Here is a 21,893-nt window from a genome sequence, read left to right as displayed (position 1 = left end):
ATATCCAAGGACCAAGTGATGTTATAAGGGATGTCAGAATGCTAGAAATGTCACAAGCAACAGGATTACCAGTTTCTATATGAAGCAGAGGCCGAGACTGGACCAAGTGATGCAGAGGCCTTCCTGAAGCAGAGGCCTGTCTGGAGTGCTGCATAGTCTTCAGAGGAGAGAGAGACTGTACCAGTTGAAGCAGTATCTGATTGAGCTATATTAGAAGCATGAGAAGGTCGCAGGTGAGGATACTTTGTGTAGCAACATTCCTCATAATGACCGAGTTGCTGACAATAATGACAACGAGGTCGCTGACCACGTCCTCCTGGGCCACGTCCTTCCTGGCCTCTTCCACGACCACGACCACCTCCAATGTTCCCGCGAAAGTCAGTACGGGAAACTAGAGCAGTGGAATCAACAACAGCGGACGATGCAGGAGCAGATTTCTTATTAAGATTTAGAAGACGCTGATACGTCATTGATAGATCAGGATCCCCACTAGTCAAGATAGTATCCCGGACATTATCATATTCTTCGGGGAGACCAGAAAGCGTGGCAACCATAAAAAGATGTTCCACCTGTTTTCGATATGCAGAAGCATCAGTAGGGTAGGGCAACATATCTTAATATGCCTGCATAAGAGATCGACTTTTGCCAACATATGTCTCCATCTGAGTGTCAGATGATTTGCGCAGATCCATAAACTAAGACATGATGGAATAGAGCTGCTGAACATCATTCGTGTAGAGGTGTTTTGCTTCCTCCCACACGTCATTGCAGGTTTGAAAAAAATAGAAAATATCCAAGACGATTGGATCAATAGACTGCCAAAGGATACTCAGAAGTTGGTTGTCAATCCTTTCCCAATCAGATTTTTCTTCCTTCGGAACATCAGTAGATTTAGCTGGGAGATGGTTTCCATGTCCCTGTCCAAAGAACCAAACTCTAACAGAGGTAGCCCAATTATTGTAATTAACAGAACCCTTCAGCTTTGAAGAGGTAATGAGCCCAAAATTGATGGAGATGACATTAGGGGAACTTTTGGCAGGACGAGAGGGAGAACTGGTCTCCGAGAGAGTAGGAGAAGATGCTTCCATTATAATAAATCACAAGGATAAACAACCAAGCGAATAGAAACTAACCTGATCGCAAATCAAGAAGAGGTACGCACAAAAAGTGAGACCCACAAAGAACCAACCACAGATCTGGAAAGAGGAGGAGGAGGCGAGCTTCTCTGTCCAAGAACAACCGGAAAAAGCTGCCGGAACAGTGCACACGCACCGGTTGAAGGTGGCGCGTGAGCACCACGCGCAGAGGAGACGGGTGGCGCGTGGCTGACGCGACGGTGGTCGGACCTCCACAGAACTGGTTGCCGGGAGGAGAGGGTCCTGATCGCAGGTGGTCTGGGCTGAAAACTCGCCGGAAAACTTCTCTGGCGGCCGAAACAGTGACGGACGGTTGTTCCGGTGGCGTTCGGAGGTGCTGATGCGTTCGAAAATCACTTAAAAGGGGCTTACAGCCCTAGATGGCTTGCTAGAAGGACGCACGACAAAGAAAAGAGGACTCCTAAACAGTGGGCTTAGGTTTTAAAGCGAAAATAAGGTTTTAAGCGAAAGCAAGGGTCTCCGGAACAAAAGAGCTCTGGTACCAACTTGAATATAAAATAATGTGTTGTGTATTAAGCTAATACACAACACATTTCCTATATTTAAGTGAGAAGGAATCTTTTCAAATCTAATCATATCTAATATTTCCTATATTCTAACATATATACATATAGGGAGAATAGCTTTTCCTATTACAGGAAGAAGTCTATTCTCCTTATAAGTGGTAATAAAAAATTGCAACACTTTTTTCTTTTATAAAAAAAAAAAAGCAAAACTGGTGGGGTCCTATAATTGGATCTCTCTGTAGGAATGGGATCAATTATCCTGTGACAGGAGAATTGATTACCCTATATATATATATATATATATATATATATATATACACACAAAATTAGAAACCCCCAAGGGTAGCTCAGTTGGCAACTGAGCTTCCAAGGATTTGCTTGGGTCTGGGGTTCAAACCTTGTCTCAAGCAAATTCTTGGAGAATCTTTGGGGGCCAGAGAATGTGCCTCTCTCCTCGAAGGGAGGATTAGTCTCATCCTTCATCCGTTGGCGAAGCTCAATGCACCTGCTGTTCCCATGAGGGGGGTAGCCTTTGGGCCGTACTCCGAGGACAAGGTGATCGGAGAAAAAAATAAAAATAAAATTAGAAGAGTAGTTTTCTATCAGATTATTTTGTTTACAAGCCAATATTAATTTTGAGATTAGTGGCTGCTAACTAATTCATAATGCTTGTTCTTCTATTGTTGATTAACCTATCATGCTTCAGCCTCGGTCCCTATATGTCAAGAACCTGAGTTTCAAGACAACAGATGAGAGTCTGAGGAAGCATTTTACTGAACACATGAAAGGAGGAAGAATTTTGAGTTTCAAGGTAAATGGGCTTCAGCGCTAACACCTTACGCTTTATGACTTTGCTGTTTTTTTATAGTTTTATTTTGCTGTCCTAAATAGGTGCAGAAGCACTTGAAAAATGGGGAAAAAATTTCTACGGGATTTGGATTTCTTGAGTTTGACTCCACCGAGACAGCTACAAATGTTTGTAGAGATTTACAGGTATACACACATTTGAATCAAACTATGCATGTTATATGCATTTTAAGATCTTAATTCTAGCTCTGTTTTTATTTTATTTTTTTTATTTGTGTTTAGGGGACTGTTTTGGATGGGCATGCTCTTACTTTACAACTTTGTCATGTCAAGAATGACGGGCAAGTACGAAAGACAGTTGAGAAGGATAAGAGTTCTACAAAATTGCTTGTAAGAAATGTTGCTTTTGAGGCAACTAAGAAGGACCTGAGACAGTTGTTTAGCCCGTTTGGCCAGGTGATTACTATTAAAAATGATAGTTTGCACCAATCGCTAAGGAAGTCCTGTCCGAGTTATAACTGAAAGCATATATTACAAGTAGTGACTAGTGACACATTCTAAGGGAAGTATACTAACTTAAATCTGTGGTCGATCCATCCAATGGAAATGTTTTGAAATTATATCTGAGTGTTGAGTTGAATGAATGCAGTGCATATTATGCCATATGGTTGTTGCTGAACCACTTTTAAGGTGTTTGCAATCAGGAACCTCTATATCGACACATCCAAATGATTTTGAGTTCCATACTGATGTTTAGATGGCAAAGTGCAATTATATTAATAATGGCTCCAGAATGATGGGCCTGGAATTCCAAATGATTTGTTCACTTGCCTCGAATGTGAAATCCAAATGATTTTGGTTACATCTTACATTATCGAAATGAGATTTGAAAATTAAGACTGAAATTAAATTAATGAACCTGATGGATTATATAAATTAAACCACTTACCACTTTCCATTAAACCTCGACTAATGCGGGTAGGGAATAGCAATTCTTGTTGTATACACTCTTACCTTTTATATTTGAAAAATGACTGTTTCCTAAATTCAAACTTGTGACCTTTCAATCACAATAGAACAACTTTATCATTGTTCTAGGCTTGCCATCTTTGTCCCTTTGGATTATATCTAAAATTAAAATAATCTTAAATGAGTTGTATGACCTTGAGCTATTTCATTCTTTATTTATTAACTTATTTTAGCTAAATTTCTAGTGGTTTCTTCTTTTCTAAAATGTTAAGTTCTTGCCCTCTAATAATTGATGTACCTATATATATTTTTTATTTTACTTTACTTTCATTTTTTATTATTTTTAATCTTTTTGATTGGTTTTGTTTTGGGGGGAGTTGTATGCCTCAGCTGTCAGGAAACTATTGGTCCATTTCAGCCAAAATATGTAGGTTTAGTTCTCTTTGTGCAAATATGCTCTGCTTGCTTTTCACTCATGTTTGATGGCTCAAAACCGCGCAGATTAAAAGCTTAAGGTTGCCAAAGAAGTTTGGAAGTCATAGAGGCTTTGCTTTCGTAGATTATGTTACTCAGCAGGAGGCACAAACTGCTCTTGATGCACTCTCAAAAACCCACCTGTATGGCAGGCGTCCGGTAAGTGAAACTAAATTATGGATTTGAGAAATTCTATTTAGTGAATCCCCTTTGCAGCCCTTCCTCCCTCTTGTTTTTATGTGGTTTCGAAAGGTCTGTTAATATTTGAAATTAATGGTCCTTATTATTTTCAGGTGATAGAGCGCGCGAAAGAAGGTGATAGTTTGGAAGAACTAAGGGCTCGCACAGCTGCTCAATTTAGTGAACAAAATGGATTTCAAAATTCTACTAAATTATTGAAGAAAAGGAAGCTCTTTGGATGAAGAAAAGGTGAAGCTTCAAAGGATTGCTGATTAGTACGCCACCAAAGATTTAAATATCCTAAAATTCAGGGATGACAATTTTATTGTAGATCGTAAGTTATATATATATATATATATATATATATATATATATATTGCAATGGTGCTCCTTAAATGTATTTAAATCGTCCGAAAGTTGAAGCAAAAGGATATTGTCGTAAGTCATTTCAGTTTACCTTACTGTTTCTTTGTTGACATAGTCTGGGTGGAGATATTAAGATCCTTAATATCTGATGGGAAAACTTGGATGGAGCTGACATGAATCGTTTAGCACTCTTTACAGGAGGTAACTATATGTGATTCTTAGCGATGATCTTTAAGTGACATATGCACGTTGTTTGATTGGTTCTCATTGAGCAGAAAAACTGGAGTAGGGATGCTTTTTATTTACTGTTTAGTTTTTATTAAGTTGAGTGTGTTCACAATCACTAACTTAATTAATTTATTTGATTTATAAAGGATATTGTTTTAAAAGTAAAAAAGTTTATTTACTTTGTATGGATTTGAAAATTTGATCAAATATAACAAAAAAATTGTGCGGATTTGATTCTCGTTTTCATTATTTGAATTGAAGATAATGGGATCATATTATATAGTGCCCGGTCTGGATCCTGTGAGGAGGTCTTGTTGACCGGTTCAAAACCCAGTGCTTATGTGCAAACCTGTATGTAGTTTTAACTAGTAAGTTACTTTTTCACGAGTATAGAAGAGCGAAAGAAAATTATGTGGTTCTAAGACTGGCATTTATGTTGCGCAAGTTAAGGAAGTTGTGCAACATCACTTTAGTGTACTGTTTATGAATTTTAGAAAATATCGAACCATGTTTATATTCTAATACATAAACTATTTCTTAAAAATAAATAGCTAGATTTAATATATTTAAAATGTATATTAGTCAAATTTCCCTCCAAATCCATAATCCATGTTTACTAACAAATAGCTGCATAAGCTCCAAACTAATCTAGCTCATGCTAGCTTAACTTGAATGACTGAATCAGTCTGAATAAATACTTATATAAAAATTGTTGTTTAGTGACATTGTCCCTATCTCAACATATTGTTACAACGCATCACTTTCCCTTTATGTTAATTTTTTTTATTTGCTTTATTAAATGCACTAAATCTAAACTACCTTGTATGAAGAAATGATGATTTATTTATTTATTTATTTCTTAAAACATGATGAGGATGCAGTTTTTTTTTTTTTTTTGGTAAAGATGAGGATGCAGTTTTACTACCATTAAACATTGTATTATTATTATTTTATTTTTTTCATATCATCCAGCAAACTACTCCCAATTGCATCCTCCAATTCTCTTTACGAGAGTTGTTTCTAACCAACTCTTCATGTCTCCATTGAAGAAGTTCTCATATTCACTCCTACTAACTAAGGTCTACTAAACTTGACGGGCCGAAAACATTCTCTGAAAACATGGAAGCAATCTTCCAAGGGATATCGCATATGGGACAAGATGCGTTATTACTCATATGACTATATGCTTCTTGTGCAATTTATAATCAAATAATAATTACACAAATATGTAAGTACACGTATCACAAGTAACAAAGGGATGAAATTAACAAATTAACCCTTGACTAAATATAAATAAGACTTTCTTTCCAGCTTTCTTTTGGCATGTTTTTTGAGAAGGGATATTTGTGTCCATTGCTTTTTTTTCCTATTGGTTTGATGGGGTAATATTCTAAAATGACAATTTTTTTCAATTCTACACACAAACTAAGATTGCTATGCAAAATTTTTAAAACCTCATACCAAACATGGTCAACTAGGAAACACATATAAATTTTCTCAGTCATCCTAAAAGAAACCTCGTACCAATCACCCAGTCATGGCGTTTGGATTTCCCGTCGTCATTGGTTTTCCTGGAAAAATCATCTAGTTTCAAGAATTAGTTGAGCTAGGGTGAATTTATTTGTTTTTAGCTATTTTTTTTTTTTTTTGGAGTTACCCAACCCTAATTATCTCTTTGAGACGAGTTGGCTCCCTCCGGTATCCCCACGAGCTTCGACTCTTTGAGCCGGCTATGAGATTAATCCGGAGTGCGGGGGAACAGTGATGGCTAAAGGTTCAGCCCCCTCCCCAAGAATGCATTCAGCGGGAATCGAACACATATCCAACCCCACTAACTCAGCGCCAAGTTACCAACTGAGCTTCACCCTTTGAGCCGGCTATTTTTTTTTTTTGGTACATTGTTTTTAGCTATTTTTTTTTACTTTCTATATACATATGCGGATCCGTGGGGGCGTGGGGCAATGGTAGCGCGTCTATTCACGTCGGGTTCAATACCCTTGTTGTCCGCCTTCTATTTTGAAATTCCAATTTTAATTAGTGGGCCTTTACCACATACTTTTTTTTTATAAAAATTGCATTGTAATTATGATGGGCCTTGCAGCGTTCTATTTTGTTCAGCTTAGTTGGATTCACATCAAACCAGAACTGGGTCCTGCACGAACCCGCAGAATCGAGCCATGAAGAGCAGAATGTAATTCAATGTAATTTATTAAAAGAACAGAGCCATGTAGATTATTAAAAGAAATTTCTCTAAGTCTTATATAAAAAAAAGAAAAAAGAAAAAAGAAAAATTCTCTCAACTCCATTCAACCCAATGTAAACTGATTAAATTTAATTGATTTGGTTTGTAATTTTACTCCAAAACTACTTAACTCAAGTTGTGATCACCCTTATTAAAAAATAAAAAAAACTGTAAAGTAGATTTATTTTCTTTCAAAAATAATAAAAAAATAATTAAGACATTTATATAAATATTTATGAATTTTATTTTTCTCAAGTAGTATTAGATATTTTGGTCTATTTTCTTTATTTATATTTAATTAATTATTTAATATGGGTTATTATTTGGGGATGGTTATATTGTTTACTTATATAATCTTCCTATTCTTATTATTATTTTATCACCGTTGATTATATTTAAATCAACAGTGATAAAAATGTAGTAAAGATAAGAAGATTAAATAGATAGACAATATAACCATACTTTCATTATTTTAACATATAGACAATATAACCATTCCTTTATTATTTCTCCCCTCAAATGAGATAATTTATTTCTGGTGACCCCAAAATAATTTGTTTTGAGGTTAGGGCAATTTTATTTTATTTTTGGTATTTTTGATTCATTTTGGACTATATTAATTTTTATCGTGACAATTTTTTTTCCCAATCACAAAATAATTTAATTTCTCTTCTTTTTTATTTTTCAGGAGACACTAAAGAGGGGAATTAATTCCACAGTTTCATATGAAAGGTACAAGGTTTATAAACTTTGCTTCATGACATTAGGCAGCATTAACTAGCATATTTATGAACATATTGAACCAAAAGAAAATCAGCAACTGTTGTGTAAACCACATAGAAGTTGATGTTCAAAGAGGTCTCAATTTGAGTGTGGAGCAGATGAATCAGGATCACATGGACGAGCAGTCCATAAAGAACTAAGTGTGCGAAGACGGTGAAAGTATTCCCCCATAGCTAACAACCCTTGTGCAGCTTGTCCAGTTGTCAGAATGCGAGACATGTGTAGCAGAGTTTGTTACCTAAGGTGATCTGCCTGTGGAGAAGGGAAAGCCTCTTGAGTTATTGGTTTTAACATTGTTACACACATTAGCAATAACAAATTAGTAGCATCACAAGTCTAATAATATGGATAATAAGCATAGTTGATGATTTAGTATATATTATTAGAGTTAGCTTTTTTTGCAGTTAATGCAGATAAGCTATCTGCAGTAAGCCCAATACAACGTCGTTTTGGGGCGGAAATCATGGTGTTTTTGTAATTTTAATTTATTTTAGGGTTATTATAGTCTTTATAATTATAATTTTCTAATCATTTACTTCCAAAATGACGTCGTTTTGAGAGTAAATGCAGATAACTTATCTGCATTAATTGCAGAAATTTTCAGTATATTACTCTATCCATCTTATACACCATAATTTCAGTATTTTAACATATGATTATTGATTATCACTAGACCTTTCTTATATGAATTAATTGGTGTCTCAAATGAGGTTATTAACTAGAGAAGAATTAAAAATGTATATAGATAGATATCTAGTTCTATTGCAATTTGCAAAAGACTTTTATTGACTGTAGACTCCAATGAATCCAACAGGTTTCTCATATTATGACTGAATAAGAAAAAACTCCAGACAGGCCCAATATCTGATGTTACATTACCTGGTTTACAAAACTTTCTAGTGCTTCACTTTTGTCCACGACAATAGCCATCAGAAACTCGTAGTTTCATACAACTAATGGATCAGATGCTATGTTGTTGACTAGACTCTGCTGGAGTTTATCCAATCCTAGTGAAAGAGCATCTTCAGCTTGCTGAGACAATAGTCGGAGGCTATTAATGCTAACAATTTGTTCATCAGTCAAAAGCTCAAGCTGTGGTACTATGATCTGTAAGGAAAGGTCAAGTAGTTTGTACAAGGTTATTGAGGTTTCCACGGTATGATGTTTTAACAATAGGGTTTGCATTCATCATTTAACATGACCACAAAAAGTTTTCTACACACACAACATTTTGTGGGACCCGCATGTTTTGAAGAAAAAAAAAACTACGGTACGCAAAAGGAATCTCTATAACATAACACAATCATTTTTCCTATAACATAACTCTTATAAAACCCTTTAACAACATGCAAAATGTGTGTCATGAAAATTGACAAATAGTACTTGTCTTGTCAGCAACCAGCCCATGTAATATATCCATAAGAAGAAAATATTATTGTAGTACCAGAGTTCAGAATATCAGATAGAAAATATATTTTGTTCTCAATAGAAACTAGATTGCATCATATTATAAATACAGTATAACTATAGTTATGCATCCAAGAATCACTAGTATGATTGAAATGTATATATTTTAAAATGAGACTCCAATTCAATCCTCACACTTCCACATGTAGATATGCCACACACAATTATGAGTGATAGTAGTTTCTCTATTATATTAAAAGCTTCAGGAAACCATTACTAAAGAATTATCAAGAATTTAATAAATAACAAAATTTAAATAGATTCCAACACGAGGAAATAAGAAATATGATATAGAAGAACTCCTGTTTTGCACAATCAATGAACAGAAAAACAAGATAATAGAATGTGGATGTACATTTAGAAGCTGTGACGGGCGAGATCCTCCAATCCAAAGAGAAAGGCGTTCTATTGATGCTTTCCACGCACCAGAGATTAAATAAAAAATATCAGCCTTTGCAACATCTGCTTTCATCCTGAAAAGATTTGAGTAGTGGTTCAAGCTACTGTCAACAAGTAGATGAAGTTGTATATCAGATGCATGTTTTGGCAATGCATTTCTTATTTCTTCATTCTGTCTATTCTATTCTTCAACCCATTGTCCATATTCAATTTCAAACACAGCCATCCCTGCTTCATAGAACAGGAGAAAAATGCCACAAGGTATAAGCACAATGCTTCATACAGTGAGAAAAATTAGTAAGTAATCACAAAATTAATGAAATCTGACAATTCTTACAAAATTAAAACTAGTCATGTCATGAAAGTAACTTGCAGTTCAACAAGGGCCATGACAGAAAAATGAATGGGGCAAAATGGATCGGTTTTCTAGCAATAAACATCTTCCACCGGACCGGAGATTGAGAAGTTTAGCTAAGCAAACTTGACTTGCAGTAAAATAGATAAAAAATTTCATTGACTGACTAATGCCTTTCTATTAAATTCATTTAGACCTGTTGTCTGCTAAGGAAAATCTATATTTCATACAGGAACATGAGCTGTAGAGGCATATTAGGAAATAGGAATAACCCCTAAATGCTGGAAAGAAAGTCATTGCATGAAACAAGAGATATATGCATTTTGAGGACAGAAACCATAGTTCAATTTCTTCAAGTGCATCTAAAAACACAAGAAGAAAGTGATATATAATAGGATTTAGTGTGTGTCATTCAAAAGGACACAAGTTGTATCCTTTTAGTCTTTTAGTGACTTACACAGAGTATGACCAGTCATACTCTGTGTAATTCTAAACCTTATATATATACTACGTAACCTTATAGATTGCCTTATATATATATATATATATATATATATATATACTCACGTTTGCCTTAATCATTAGAGTAATCATGCCTGCATAATTTTCCTTTCCTAGCCGAATCCATCATCAATATATATATATGTTTGTATGTATGCTCTTTCTTTGTGTGCGACAGCTTGTGTTCCCGTTGTGTGAATTAATTATATGTAGTTGTTTGGGAATAATTATTATTTTTTATTTGGGTTTGGCTTGATTTTCTTTCCTTGTTTCATGGGATGCTTAAAGTTTTTATCTTGCTAATCTATGTCTTCATTTGTTCGGGGTGAGATTATGCATAGATTCGGGGATTGTGAGTCTAATAAAATCCCCCCTTTTTTGTCTCTTGTTTTTTATGTTTTGATTGCTGCAGGCTTGATATATGATATGTAATTTGGTGTCTTTTTTCTCAGGGAGTTATTTGTTTTAAAGAGGCTCTCACTCACTGACATCAAATCTCTTCTATTCTATTTTCTTCATACAGGATACTTGTCAAATTTTAAAGTTTTGCAACCACACCTATGCATTGCGGTAGCCTATGGGAATATTTTACCTACCAAGTTTCTAGACATGTCCAAGGAGGCTTATACAGAATTTAATTTTGGATTCTTTGGATAAGCAATTGGAAGACTACACCACAAATAAACCAGTTCTAATTTTTATTCATGTTACACATGTCCAAAAATTCTGAACTCAGTTTTGTATTGTGCATTCATTTGTTAATTTTTATTTATTAATTTTTTAAGGTTACAATTACACCACTCTATAATTGTATTAATCTTTTTTAAATACTTAGCCTAATATCATGATATGAACATTTGTTTATTTAATGTATGTTATTTAATTTGATTATATTTTTTTATCAAGTGCGTTATAGAAAATTGGTATTAATTTTGTAGAGGGAATTTTTTAAAAAAAATTGTAAAAAATTTCGACGAAATTTGTTTTTTGACAAAATAATTTACATCAGTTTTCGAAAGAAATTTATTGATTTTTCGTTAAAAATTTTCGACGGAATTATTTTTCGTCGAAAATCATCCCAACAATTTTCGACGGAATTCCATTGATTTTTTGTTGCAAATTTTTGACGGAATTTGTTTTCTGTCAAAAAAATTTACATCAGTTTTCGACGAAATTTCATTGATTTTTCGTCAAAAAATTTCAACAGAATCCATTTTCCATCGAAAACCATCACAACAATTTTCGACGGAATTTCAATGATTTTCCGTCAAAAAATTTCCACGAAAATAAATTCCATCGAAATTTTTTGACGAAAATAAATTCCGTCAAATTTTTTTTACAGAAATAATTTTCGTCAAAAAATTTCGACGTAATCTTGAATTTCGTCGAAAAATGAGTTACCCACGAAGGAAAATTCGACAGAATTTTTCCGTCCAAAAATTGGACTTTTTTAGTAGTAACTTGATGGAATGGCTCATATATGCCCATCCTTTTCGTAATGACTAGTTGAGTTGATGAAGTGCTCATATACTAGAAGTCTTGTAAATAAAAAAAATCATATCTCAAATTGGAGAATTAAACAAAATAATGTCGACGAAAAAGAGAAAAAAAGCGGGAAATTAAGACGTGTTCCCCTATATAAAATGTAAGTGATTAAAAAACTCGAAGCTTGTTTTATTGCTGGAAATTGAATAAAGCCACCACATCAGAAATAGCAACATTGACAAGTTTGCTCATAGTTTATGCTCTGCTATCTATATGATCATCCAAATGAAATGAAAATTTTCTAAATAATAATGGAAGAATACATATATTTTATGCCACTTATAAGCAAAACTTGATCTGATAAATGAACTTCTATCATAAGGCAGAAGTGAAACCGAACCCAAGAGAAAAGAAAGCCAATCTATAACTCGCCGGCTTGATAGAATCTGCAACCACCAATATTGATTAGTCCACAATAGACCTCAAATGGAATGAATATTTGACAAACTCACTAACTATTAATATCGTTATTTTCTTCATGCAAACAAGTCATGAAAACCGCATTGACAACAGAAAACTACTGAAACTAGGATTCTATAATATATATTTTTTTTTTCCGTACTTGGTTTAAAAAACACTATCGATATGTCAATTTGCTAAGGCTGTTACATTTTCAATAAAAGAGAAAACTCAGCAGTGCATTAAAAATCAAAAGGAAAGAGTAATAAAGAAGAAAGTACCTAGTTGATAGTGGTCTTTGACTAACATGAACAAGTGAAGATATTTATTCCACAACCATGATTTATACCATAAAGAAAAGGATTTTAGGAAACAAATGGTACGGGGGTCCTTCTTAAAGATCCCTTAAATGCCCTACAGCCATCCGATCCGTCTCACACACAGGTTTTGTACAATTTTTTTAAGAATATGATTGTAAACAAGAGATGGTTATATTTATAAATTTTTTTGTTTATAAACTCTTATAAATTATACTATGTTGTATATAGTGTAATTTATAAAAATTTGTGAAAAAATTTTATAAACGGATCATTCCCCTTCTAAATATACATATATTTCATCATAATTTATCCCTCTCTTTTTTTTTAATTAATAAGGGTTCGATGTTTGTCGTTTTAAATGACACAAGTTATGTCACTTTAAGAGAGAGATAGACACAAAGAATGAAAATCATAGGAGAGAAAGTGAGTGGTTTTTTTAATTTAAATTTTAAATAATTTTTTTTATTTTGTGTCTATCTCTCTATTGAAATGACATAACTTTATGTCATTTAAAATGACAAACAATTTTTTCAATTAATAATTATAATTTTTTCTTCTTCTAAATAACACCTCTTATTTTAAGGAAGCAAAACCTTTTTTAGTATTATAAGAAGGCTTTAATGTTTTTTATAGTGAATGTTGTAACATCCCCGTCTCGAGCCGGTTCAATTAACATGCATATGATATAAACAGAAACAGCGGAAGACATAACTTGCGGAAATACGAGCTGACTTTTTCTTTTTCTTTTTAACTTCTTATTAAGCATAGCCGAAAATCGGACAGAGTAACCTCTATAAATCGGACAACTAGGGATTTTCCAATCCCACTCCCAAGAGTTCCTGATAAACAGTTTCAACAGTGTTTATATCCAGAAGTATCAGTCATGCAAATATAATCAAATACCCATCCATGGGCGCATGCAGAACTTGGCTTTGTGCCACTAATCTAACAGCATGCAATCCAATACATAAGCATAACTGAATACTACATGGTCATATCAACATGCTTGAATACAAAAATGTACATGCATCAAACTGAAGAACATGTACAAGACATATACAGGCCATATACCAAGTAAATGGATTCAACATCATGATCCATCAAATGCGGAGATACGAAATAATATACATGCACTCCAAAAGGGGTAGTAGCCTACAGCTACTCAAAAACTGATCAGTCCCCAACGCCTCAACCACGGTTCGCGTCCCTGTCTAGTGAGGTCTCACGAAAAATCTGGGCACCTGAAAATATGTCCCCAAAGAGGGGTGAGATTACAAATCTCAATAAGCTCCAGGTTTATAGAGAGTTCTCCATACCCCTGACTCACTCCTGCATGAAAGTCAGATACAGAGTATACAATGCATATATAACAGATATCGGAACAGAACAAAACAGGTATTCAATATAACAGATATCGAATCAGAACAAACATGTATTCAAGTCATATCAGAGGTATGCGTCGTCATTCCCAAGGGAGGACCCCAAGCGGAAATCAGCGCACGTTTTACATCATAACAGAACAAAGCATATATCCATATCATATCAGAGGCGTGCGCCGTCATTCCCAAGGGAGGACCCCAAGCGAAAATCAACGCACGTGTTCCCGAGGGAGGACCCCAAAGCGGAACCAGACATATCAAAGGTGTACATCATCAATCTCAGGGAGACCCCAAGAAGACATCAGTGTACCATTCGTCAATGCAGAAATCATATCAGAGGCGTGCGCCGTCATTCCCAAGGGATGACCCCAAGCGGAAATCAACGCACGTGTTCCCAAGGGATGACCCCAAGCGGAACCAGAGTATCTCAGAGGTGTACATTGTCAATCTCAGGAAAACCCCAAGAAGACATCAGTGTACCAGAAATCAATACAGAAATCATATCATATCATCAAATAACTCTATATGAATGCACCTATACAGAATATCAATACAGTCATACAGTCCAACCATAGTCCACTAACTATGGTGGAGCACTCAAGTAGGAAAAGACTCCTTAAACATAGAGCTTACCTCTCGGACCTTTACAATTGCTTACTTGAAGAACAAGCTACTTATCTTGCTCCACGAGAATCCAAACGTTCACAGTCCCTAGGCACACCTAAAGAAGGAATTCAACACAAAACTCAATAAAATGATATAATGCCATGTAAATCTACAAGACACACACTTTATTGTTTATTTTCTTTTTACTTAATCATATTACGTCATTAGTGGGTGGTTCTTTGTTTAACAAATCCCCACAAAATTCCACATATTCACTTAGTCTTAGGATAGTCCCAAAAGGCCTTTAGAACACTCATTACTCTTCTTAACACCTAAAAGCCTATTTTTCCCAATTTAAAGCAGAATGCTCATTACAAAGGAGCTATAAGATTTCTCTTTGTCTAGTGCCTAAACCCAAGCTTAACCACCTATATAAATTATTTTACGCATATAAGTGTTCTCACTTTGCGAAACAATATCTCCGAACATATACCTCCTTTGAAAATGGCCAAAACTCATTTTAAGGCCATACAAGGAGCTACCTTCTTTTCTTTTCTTTTTTTCACCAAAGCGAAGGTCCATACACCTTAGAATATCATTCCACGCATAAAAGTATGTTTGCTTTATAAAACAGTAACTTATAGCACATACTTCCTTTGAAAATGGCTAAGAGACACATAAAGGAAATCATGCCAACTTCATGATTCCAATGCTTTAGTCCATCAAATTCAAGCTTATCGCACACCTCTAATCCAAGATTCATTAATTCATTTATACGATACTGTTCATCTCTACAGTACTATTCATGTATACGTCACTATTCACGTATACGACACTATTCAAAAATACGGTATCTTTAATTTTTCCAAATACATTTTCACCGTTAAAATTCTTATCCAAACACTTTTCTCAACATGAGCTAAACCTGAATCAAGCTCTAACATGCTCAATCAAACCAAATTTTTAAAATGAAAACCTAAATTCAATCTTCCTCAAAACTAAAAGAAAACCAAGATTTCTCAACATAAACTTACCTAGAACGAAGGGGAAGGCTTACTTCAAGCTCCCATGGCTTCAAGCTCCATCAAAATCCCCATTATCCATGAAATCCGAAATCTTGGAGGAGGAGGATCTCTCTCTACAATGAAACCCACCCAGAAATACTGGTACCAATGGATTCCTCTCGAAATATCTCATAAGTTTGGCTTTGGAACAGAGTGATTTGGAGTTTTCTAGCTCAAGTTATGAGCCTTGGAAGATTGGATTTCAAAATCTCATTCTCTTCCTCCCTCACGGTCGTCCGCGAGAAGAAAATAAGAAGGAATAGTAACTTTTTTTGAAATTTCACTTATATAGGTCAACTTAAATCCAACTGGGTAAAGGTTTATCTATCTACACACATCCATTCATAACCAAACTTTACCCAATGGACTAGAATATTTTTCTAGTCATATTTCTATTTTTACTTTCACTTTTTGGATAACTTTATTTACCCGTATTTTTACCTCTTAACTGTCATTTTAACTCATTTTTCACCAAAGGTGACTTTATTTCTTTTACTTCTGATTATTCTTCAATACTAAATCCATAACTACTAATGAGGGTTATTATAAATGTAGATAAGTTATTTACATTCGCTCCTAAAACGACGTCGTTTTGAGTTGAAAAATTAGAAAATTATAATGGAAAACACTATTATAACCCTGAAATAAAGTATAATTACAAAAATACCTTGATTTTTCCCTCAAAACAACGTCATTTTGGGCTCAATGTAGATAAATTATTTACATTGACCGTAAAAAAAGCGAACCCTTATAAGAATTACATAAGCAATAATATTTTCTCGATGATATGCCATTTACTGTTCATAAATAAATTAAATTATATCCACCACCCCTAACAATGACACTCACTTGGAAATGAATTAAAACAAAATTTATTTCTTCGGTTTTATGGTATTATAGAGGACCTTATCAAATTAGGTTATGAAAGGAAAATACCTAATTAAGTTGTTTAACTAAAGTGATACACATGCACCTTACACCTCATATTTGATAATCAAATCAAAGTAGTATGTATGATTTGTCTTGTTGATCATACCCAACCCATTGATTCGCTAGTTGTTGTCCCTTTCCACTTCACATTGCAAAGGTATTAATGTGATTCGTAAACGACATCCAAAAAATGCTTTTCATACAGAAGATAAAAGATTTTCTAAAAGTAAGCAGGTTTCTCCTTTATTTCTTACTTTTTCTCCCTTTTTTTATCACCGTAAGCGATTTCAGTGAGCTGAACTTCAATAAATATTTCTCTCAGCTTCAAATGCGATATCAAGCTCATATCTCATCAGCATGTCAGCTATCAGGAACAGTAACTATTTTGTCACTGTTCGCAAAAAAAATTACCAAACTGTTACGCCAACAATAAATTTTGTCAAAATACCACGTGGCATATTTCGCTACACTGTGTAGCGAAATATGTTTGCACGTAATTCGTTACACAATATAGCGAAATATGTCACGTCAAAATGCTCACAATAAAAAAGTCTCATGTGTAGAATTGTTGAATTTCGCTACATAGGGTAGCGAATTTCAACAATTTTGACACATGGCATTTTTTGATTCTGACGTGGCATATTTCGCTATACTGTGTAGCGAATTATTTGCACACATATTTCGCTACACAGTTTAGCGAAATATGCCACGTAGCATTTTGGCAAAATTTACTGTTGGCGTGACAGTTTGGTAATTTTTTTGTCAACAGTGGCACTTTGGTCATTACATCAAGTTTGCTTTAAAGATTAAAAAAAATAAAATGTTAATAGTAAAGGCATAACTACTTTGCCTAGTGGAACTGCACTGGTCATTTGATAATTACTAAGATTTTTTGCATATACCCCACCACAAGAATTTCTCCACTATGATAAGAAGGCAATCTGGCTTGTAAGTTGTGGCCTATGGGTAACAGGAAATTCATTAATTTATAGTACTATATAATATTTTTGTGATGGAAATAAAACAAGGACGAAGGGAGTGTATGCCAACCTTTGCGAAATTAAATTTTTTTTTTAATTTATGTTCTCTGAAACACAAATGGATAGAAAACTTGTTCGGTAAAATTAGTTTTTTTTTTTGTTCGATGAACTAGTTTAATTTTTGTGCCGGGAAACAAAAAAAGAATAAAAAAAGTTCTATTTTTTTGTTTCCGGGTACAAAATGAGAAACACTTACCTCTCTCAATCACTCTCCACTTCTACCATCATCATCACCACGACCACCATCATCATCCCGACATGACTATCGCCACCATCGTCGCCGCCGTCGTCATACCACCAGTGCCGTCGTCACCACCACTACCACTACCACTACCATGACGCCACTGTCACCATCACCACGCCTCTATTCATCACTACCACCATGCCACATTCACCACCACTATCATCATCATCATCCCACCAACCACCACCCCCATCATCATAGCCACCGCCACCACTCCACCACCATCGCCATCATTACGACCATCGCCATCATTACGACCACCGCCACCGCCACCGTCACCAACCACCACTACCATCGACGTAGCCACTACGGTCACCACCACCATCACTACGCAGCCACCACCTCCATCATTGTCGCGGTCACTATCGTCACCACCATCACCACGTCATCGCCACTGCCACCATAACCATCGTTGCAACTTATGCTATCACCATCGCCACCATTATCACCACCGCCGCCATAGTCACTGTCGTCACCACCACCATGCCATCATCACCACCATTACTATCACCACGTCACCGCCACCACCACTACCATTACCACCTCCACGCCACCACCACCATCGCTACCACCACCTCCACCATATAGAAAGAAAAGTGATGATCCGAAATTTTTTATGTGTAATAGGAATTATTTTTTATTTTATTATTTGTTATGTTATCAAATGCAATTATCATTCTCGGAATAAAAATATAACATGTTATTGAACATATTTTTTTCTCAAAAACTGTTTCAAGGCATAGAAATAGAAAAAATTGTTTCTTTTCAGAAATAATACCAAAAAATAGAATGATTATCATGTACACTGTAACTAAATCATATCGCCTGCATGTGTATGCAAAGTTCATGGACGGCTCATATTTTAGTACAAAAAGATCATTTAGTGAATATGATAATGGAAAAATAAAATAAAATAATCATATCCTCATTTTCCAAAAAATAAAATAAAATGGATTTTCAAAGGGGGAGCTTTGGTCATTTATTTTATGTATTTTCTCTGTGGACCAATGGCGTCAATTACTAGGCTCGATATGTATTTCCATTAGTTAAATAAATTCTCAAAATTTGAATAACAGAAATAATTGTATGTTTTTTCACGCACAGTACGAATAAAACAAATATTGAAAAGTGACTAACAAAAATGATAGAAGAATATCATAAAAGAAACAAATTAAAGGGTATCCAATAGAAAGCATTGGGCTATAGATAGAATATTTGCCAATAATATGTAAAGCAGTCAAGATTCCACTTAAACATGTGATTATATATTCTTCTTTTGGCCTTGACGGTCTCACATATTTTGATAACTTCGATTGGTTCCTAATCGTTTGGAATATATAGATGAACTAATTCGTACTTACCCTATTATACATATTCAACTATATTGAGATTTTGCATTAAAAATCAACCAAATTGATATATTTTAATTTTTATATACACCTTACCCGTTGATGTATATAATAGTTAGAAGATTTATAGATACAAATTTGAAAGAATGAAAATATTTATACGTGTGGACCTTTTAGTGGACACACGTTGGATCATCTAAGGCAAGATATTTAGGAGGTGAATTTGTGATTCATTTGTTAAATATGTGCTGAGAAAAGAAAGAAGCTATCTTATGCTAAAAAAGGAATAGCAAATTCTCTTTATATTGGAGGTTGCGAAAAGGAGAAATGAAGCTGAAAATTTGAAGATGAAATATTTAAAAACCAACATCTCTTCGTTTAGTAAGTATAGTTTTTATTTATTTATGGGTTTGCTTTTTTCTACGGTCAATATAGATAACTTATCTACATTGAGCTCAAAACCACGTTGTTTTGAGGCAAAAATCAAGGTATTTTTATAATTATAATTTATTTTAGGGTTATAGTAGTCTTTTTATTATAATTTTTTTAATTTTTTAACCAAAAACGACGTCATTTTGGGAGCGAATGTAGATAACGTATCTACATTCCCTTTAGAAACATTAAACCCTTTATTTATTTGCCTTTTTCATGATATCTGTGGTGTATATATATATGAAAAATAATTATCTCATGTTGCATGAGATAATTATCTCATGCAACATAGACAAAATAGTGGGATCTACTATTTTATTTTCTTTTTCTTTTTTTGAAAAAGTAGTGGACCCTACAATCTTATCTCCGTTGCATGAGATAATTATCTCATGCAACATGAGATTAATAGATCCATATATATATATATATAAATATAAAAATAGCTTCTGCTGCAACTGTAGAAGACTATTCTCCTGCCTATGACACATCCTTTTTTTTACAATTTTTATTGTTTTTTAAATTAATATATGGTGGGACCCATTAAAAACTTGTGTGGGCTGCAAAAAAAATTCTTCTCCCATGAAAGGAGAAGAACAAATCCCATATATATATATATATATATATGTATATGGGACATGATATTCTTACACCAGTGTAAGAGTTAGAAGTCTTACACTCAATCTTGATCATTGATCCAATTGTATCCAATGGCTCACATTACTAAAAAATTAGAGCTCTTAGATATAAGTGGGATCAATGGTCAAGATTGAGAGTGTAACTTACATTGGTGTAAAATGATCCTGACCCTTTATATATGGGGCAGGTTCTTTTTACATCAGTATAAGACTAACAAGTCTTACATCACATCTCAATCATTGATTCACGAAAATCATCAGTATTTATAGTGTAATTAATGATTAATCAATATTAATTAATTCGTATAACTTTCTAAATTATAACCGCGTGGAAATCAACGGTTGAGATGTGGTGTAAGACTTATTAATCTTACACCGGTGTAAAATGATCCTGATCATATATATATATATATATATATATATATATATATATAGAGAGAGAGAGAGATATATATATATATATATATATATAGATAGGATCATTTGACACCTCATCTGAGAGCCATTAGATCAAAAAAGATCAACAGTGTCACATGCTTACAAATCAGAGTCGTTGATCTTTTTTGATCTAATGGCTCTCTGAAGAGGTGTCAAATTTGAAATTTGACACCGGTGTCAAAATATCCTACCTCGTATATATATATATATATATATATATATATATATATATATATATATATATATATATGGGAAAAAGTATTCTCATGCTACATGAGATAAGTTTTTCCTCCTAGACACCCTTCGATAAATGTGCCCCATTTTTCTTTTCTTTTTTATTTTCTTTTTTCAAGTGATGGAGCCCACAAATTTATTTCTATGACATAAATAATTTATCTCCTTTAACACGTGATTTATAAAATCATATATATATATATATGAGAAAAGTATTTCTACAGCCACTCTAGATAAGGTTGTCTACAGCTACTCCTTTTTCACTAAGTACGACCGGCCGTACTTAGTTATAACAATAAACTGTTCTTTTTTCTCTTTTCTCAGACATTGTCTGCAGCTCAAAAGAGAAAAGAAAGAAAACATCTGCAAACAAGGAAAGAAAAAGGTAGTGAAGAAAGGGAAAGAATCCCAAGTTTGTAAAATGAGGCAAAGCCTAGAAGAGAAGGAAGTATTGTTAAAATCCGTATTTCAATCTCTCCAATCAGCTTCTGACCAAAAGATTCTCACCCCCAAACCAGGCTAAGTTACAACCTATCAAAGACCTTTTGATCAGTCTATGCATGTCAAATGGATTCCTCATTCTTAGGAATTGAGAATAAGTTCAAGCCTATGAAATTCCTGCTACACTGACGGATAAGTGTGAAACCCTTAAACACTGAGTGTGATGAGAGTACATTTAAACTGATGAGGAAATGTTCACGCTAGGGTCTAAATTCTTGATATAACTGAAAAGCATTGTTGGAAGTTTTAAACAGAAAGTTATACATGCATAGCAGTCTGAATTCTTAAGATGTTGTGTTCCATGTTTTCACTGAATTATTCTTTGCTGATAACTTGAATCTAT

The 21,893-nt window shown here is 34.2% G+C and overlaps 1 protein-coding gene, 1 long non-coding RNA gene and 1 pseudogene across 2 annotated transcripts; 1 reads left to right on the top strand and 2 right to left on the bottom strand.

Moving 5' to 3' along the window:
* The first annotated feature begins 2,360 nt into the window (after window positions 1-2,360).
* Window positions 2,361-4,744, top strand: LOC133286194 (uncharacterized). The gene is made up of 5 exons (XM_061483581.1): window positions 2,361-2,474; window positions 2,555-2,656; window positions 2,753-2,926; window positions 3,941-4,072; window positions 4,207-4,744. Exons 1-5 carry the CDS (start codon window positions 2,361-2,363, stop codon window positions 4,333-4,335), a joined length of 651 nt encoding a protein of 216 aa, XP_061339565.1. The 3' UTR covers window positions 4,336-4,744.
* Window positions 4,745-7,790: 3,046 nt separating this feature from the next.
* On the bottom strand, window positions 7,791-9,804 carry LOC133286193 (transcription factor TGA3-like; annotated as a pseudogene).
* Window positions 9,805-13,771: 3,967 nt separating this feature from the next.
* LOC133286155 (uncharacterized) lies at window positions 13,772-15,852 on the bottom strand. The gene is made up of 3 exons (XR_009748092.1): window positions 15,718-15,852; window positions 14,711-14,798; window positions 13,772-13,939 (listed from the first exon to the last, which is right to left on the bottom strand). It is a non-coding gene; the product is annotated as an uncharacterized LOC133286155 (long non-coding RNA).
* Window positions 15,853-21,893: the final 6,041 nt, after the last annotated feature.

Source organism: Gastrolobium bilobum, unplaced genomic scaffold, assembly GCF_033153095.1.
Source record: "Gastrolobium bilobum isolate Gb01-03AN ecotype WA unplaced genomic scaffold, APGP_CSIRO_Gbil_v1 utg26470, whole genome shotgun sequence".
Classification (NCBI taxonomy): domain Eukaryota; kingdom Viridiplantae; phylum Streptophyta; class Magnoliopsida; order Fabales; family Fabaceae; genus Gastrolobium; species Gastrolobium bilobum.
This window is presented reverse-complemented; position numbering and strand designations above follow the sequence as displayed.

Excerpts from the sequence above, each read along its gene's own strand:
- LOC133286194 (XM_061483581.1), top strand. The coding sequence starts at position 2,361 with ATGCTTCAGCCTCGGTCCCTATATGTCAAGAACCTGAGTTTCAAGACA. Across the intron at positions 2,657-2,752 it reads ATGTTTGTAGAGATTTACAG|GGGACTGTTTTGGATGGGCA; the intron begins GTATACACACAT and ends ATTTGTGTTTAG. Across the intron at positions 2,927-3,940 it reads TGTTTAGCCCGTTTGGCCAG|ATTAAAAGCTTAAGGTTGCC; the intron begins GTGATTACTATT and ends AAAACCGCGCAG.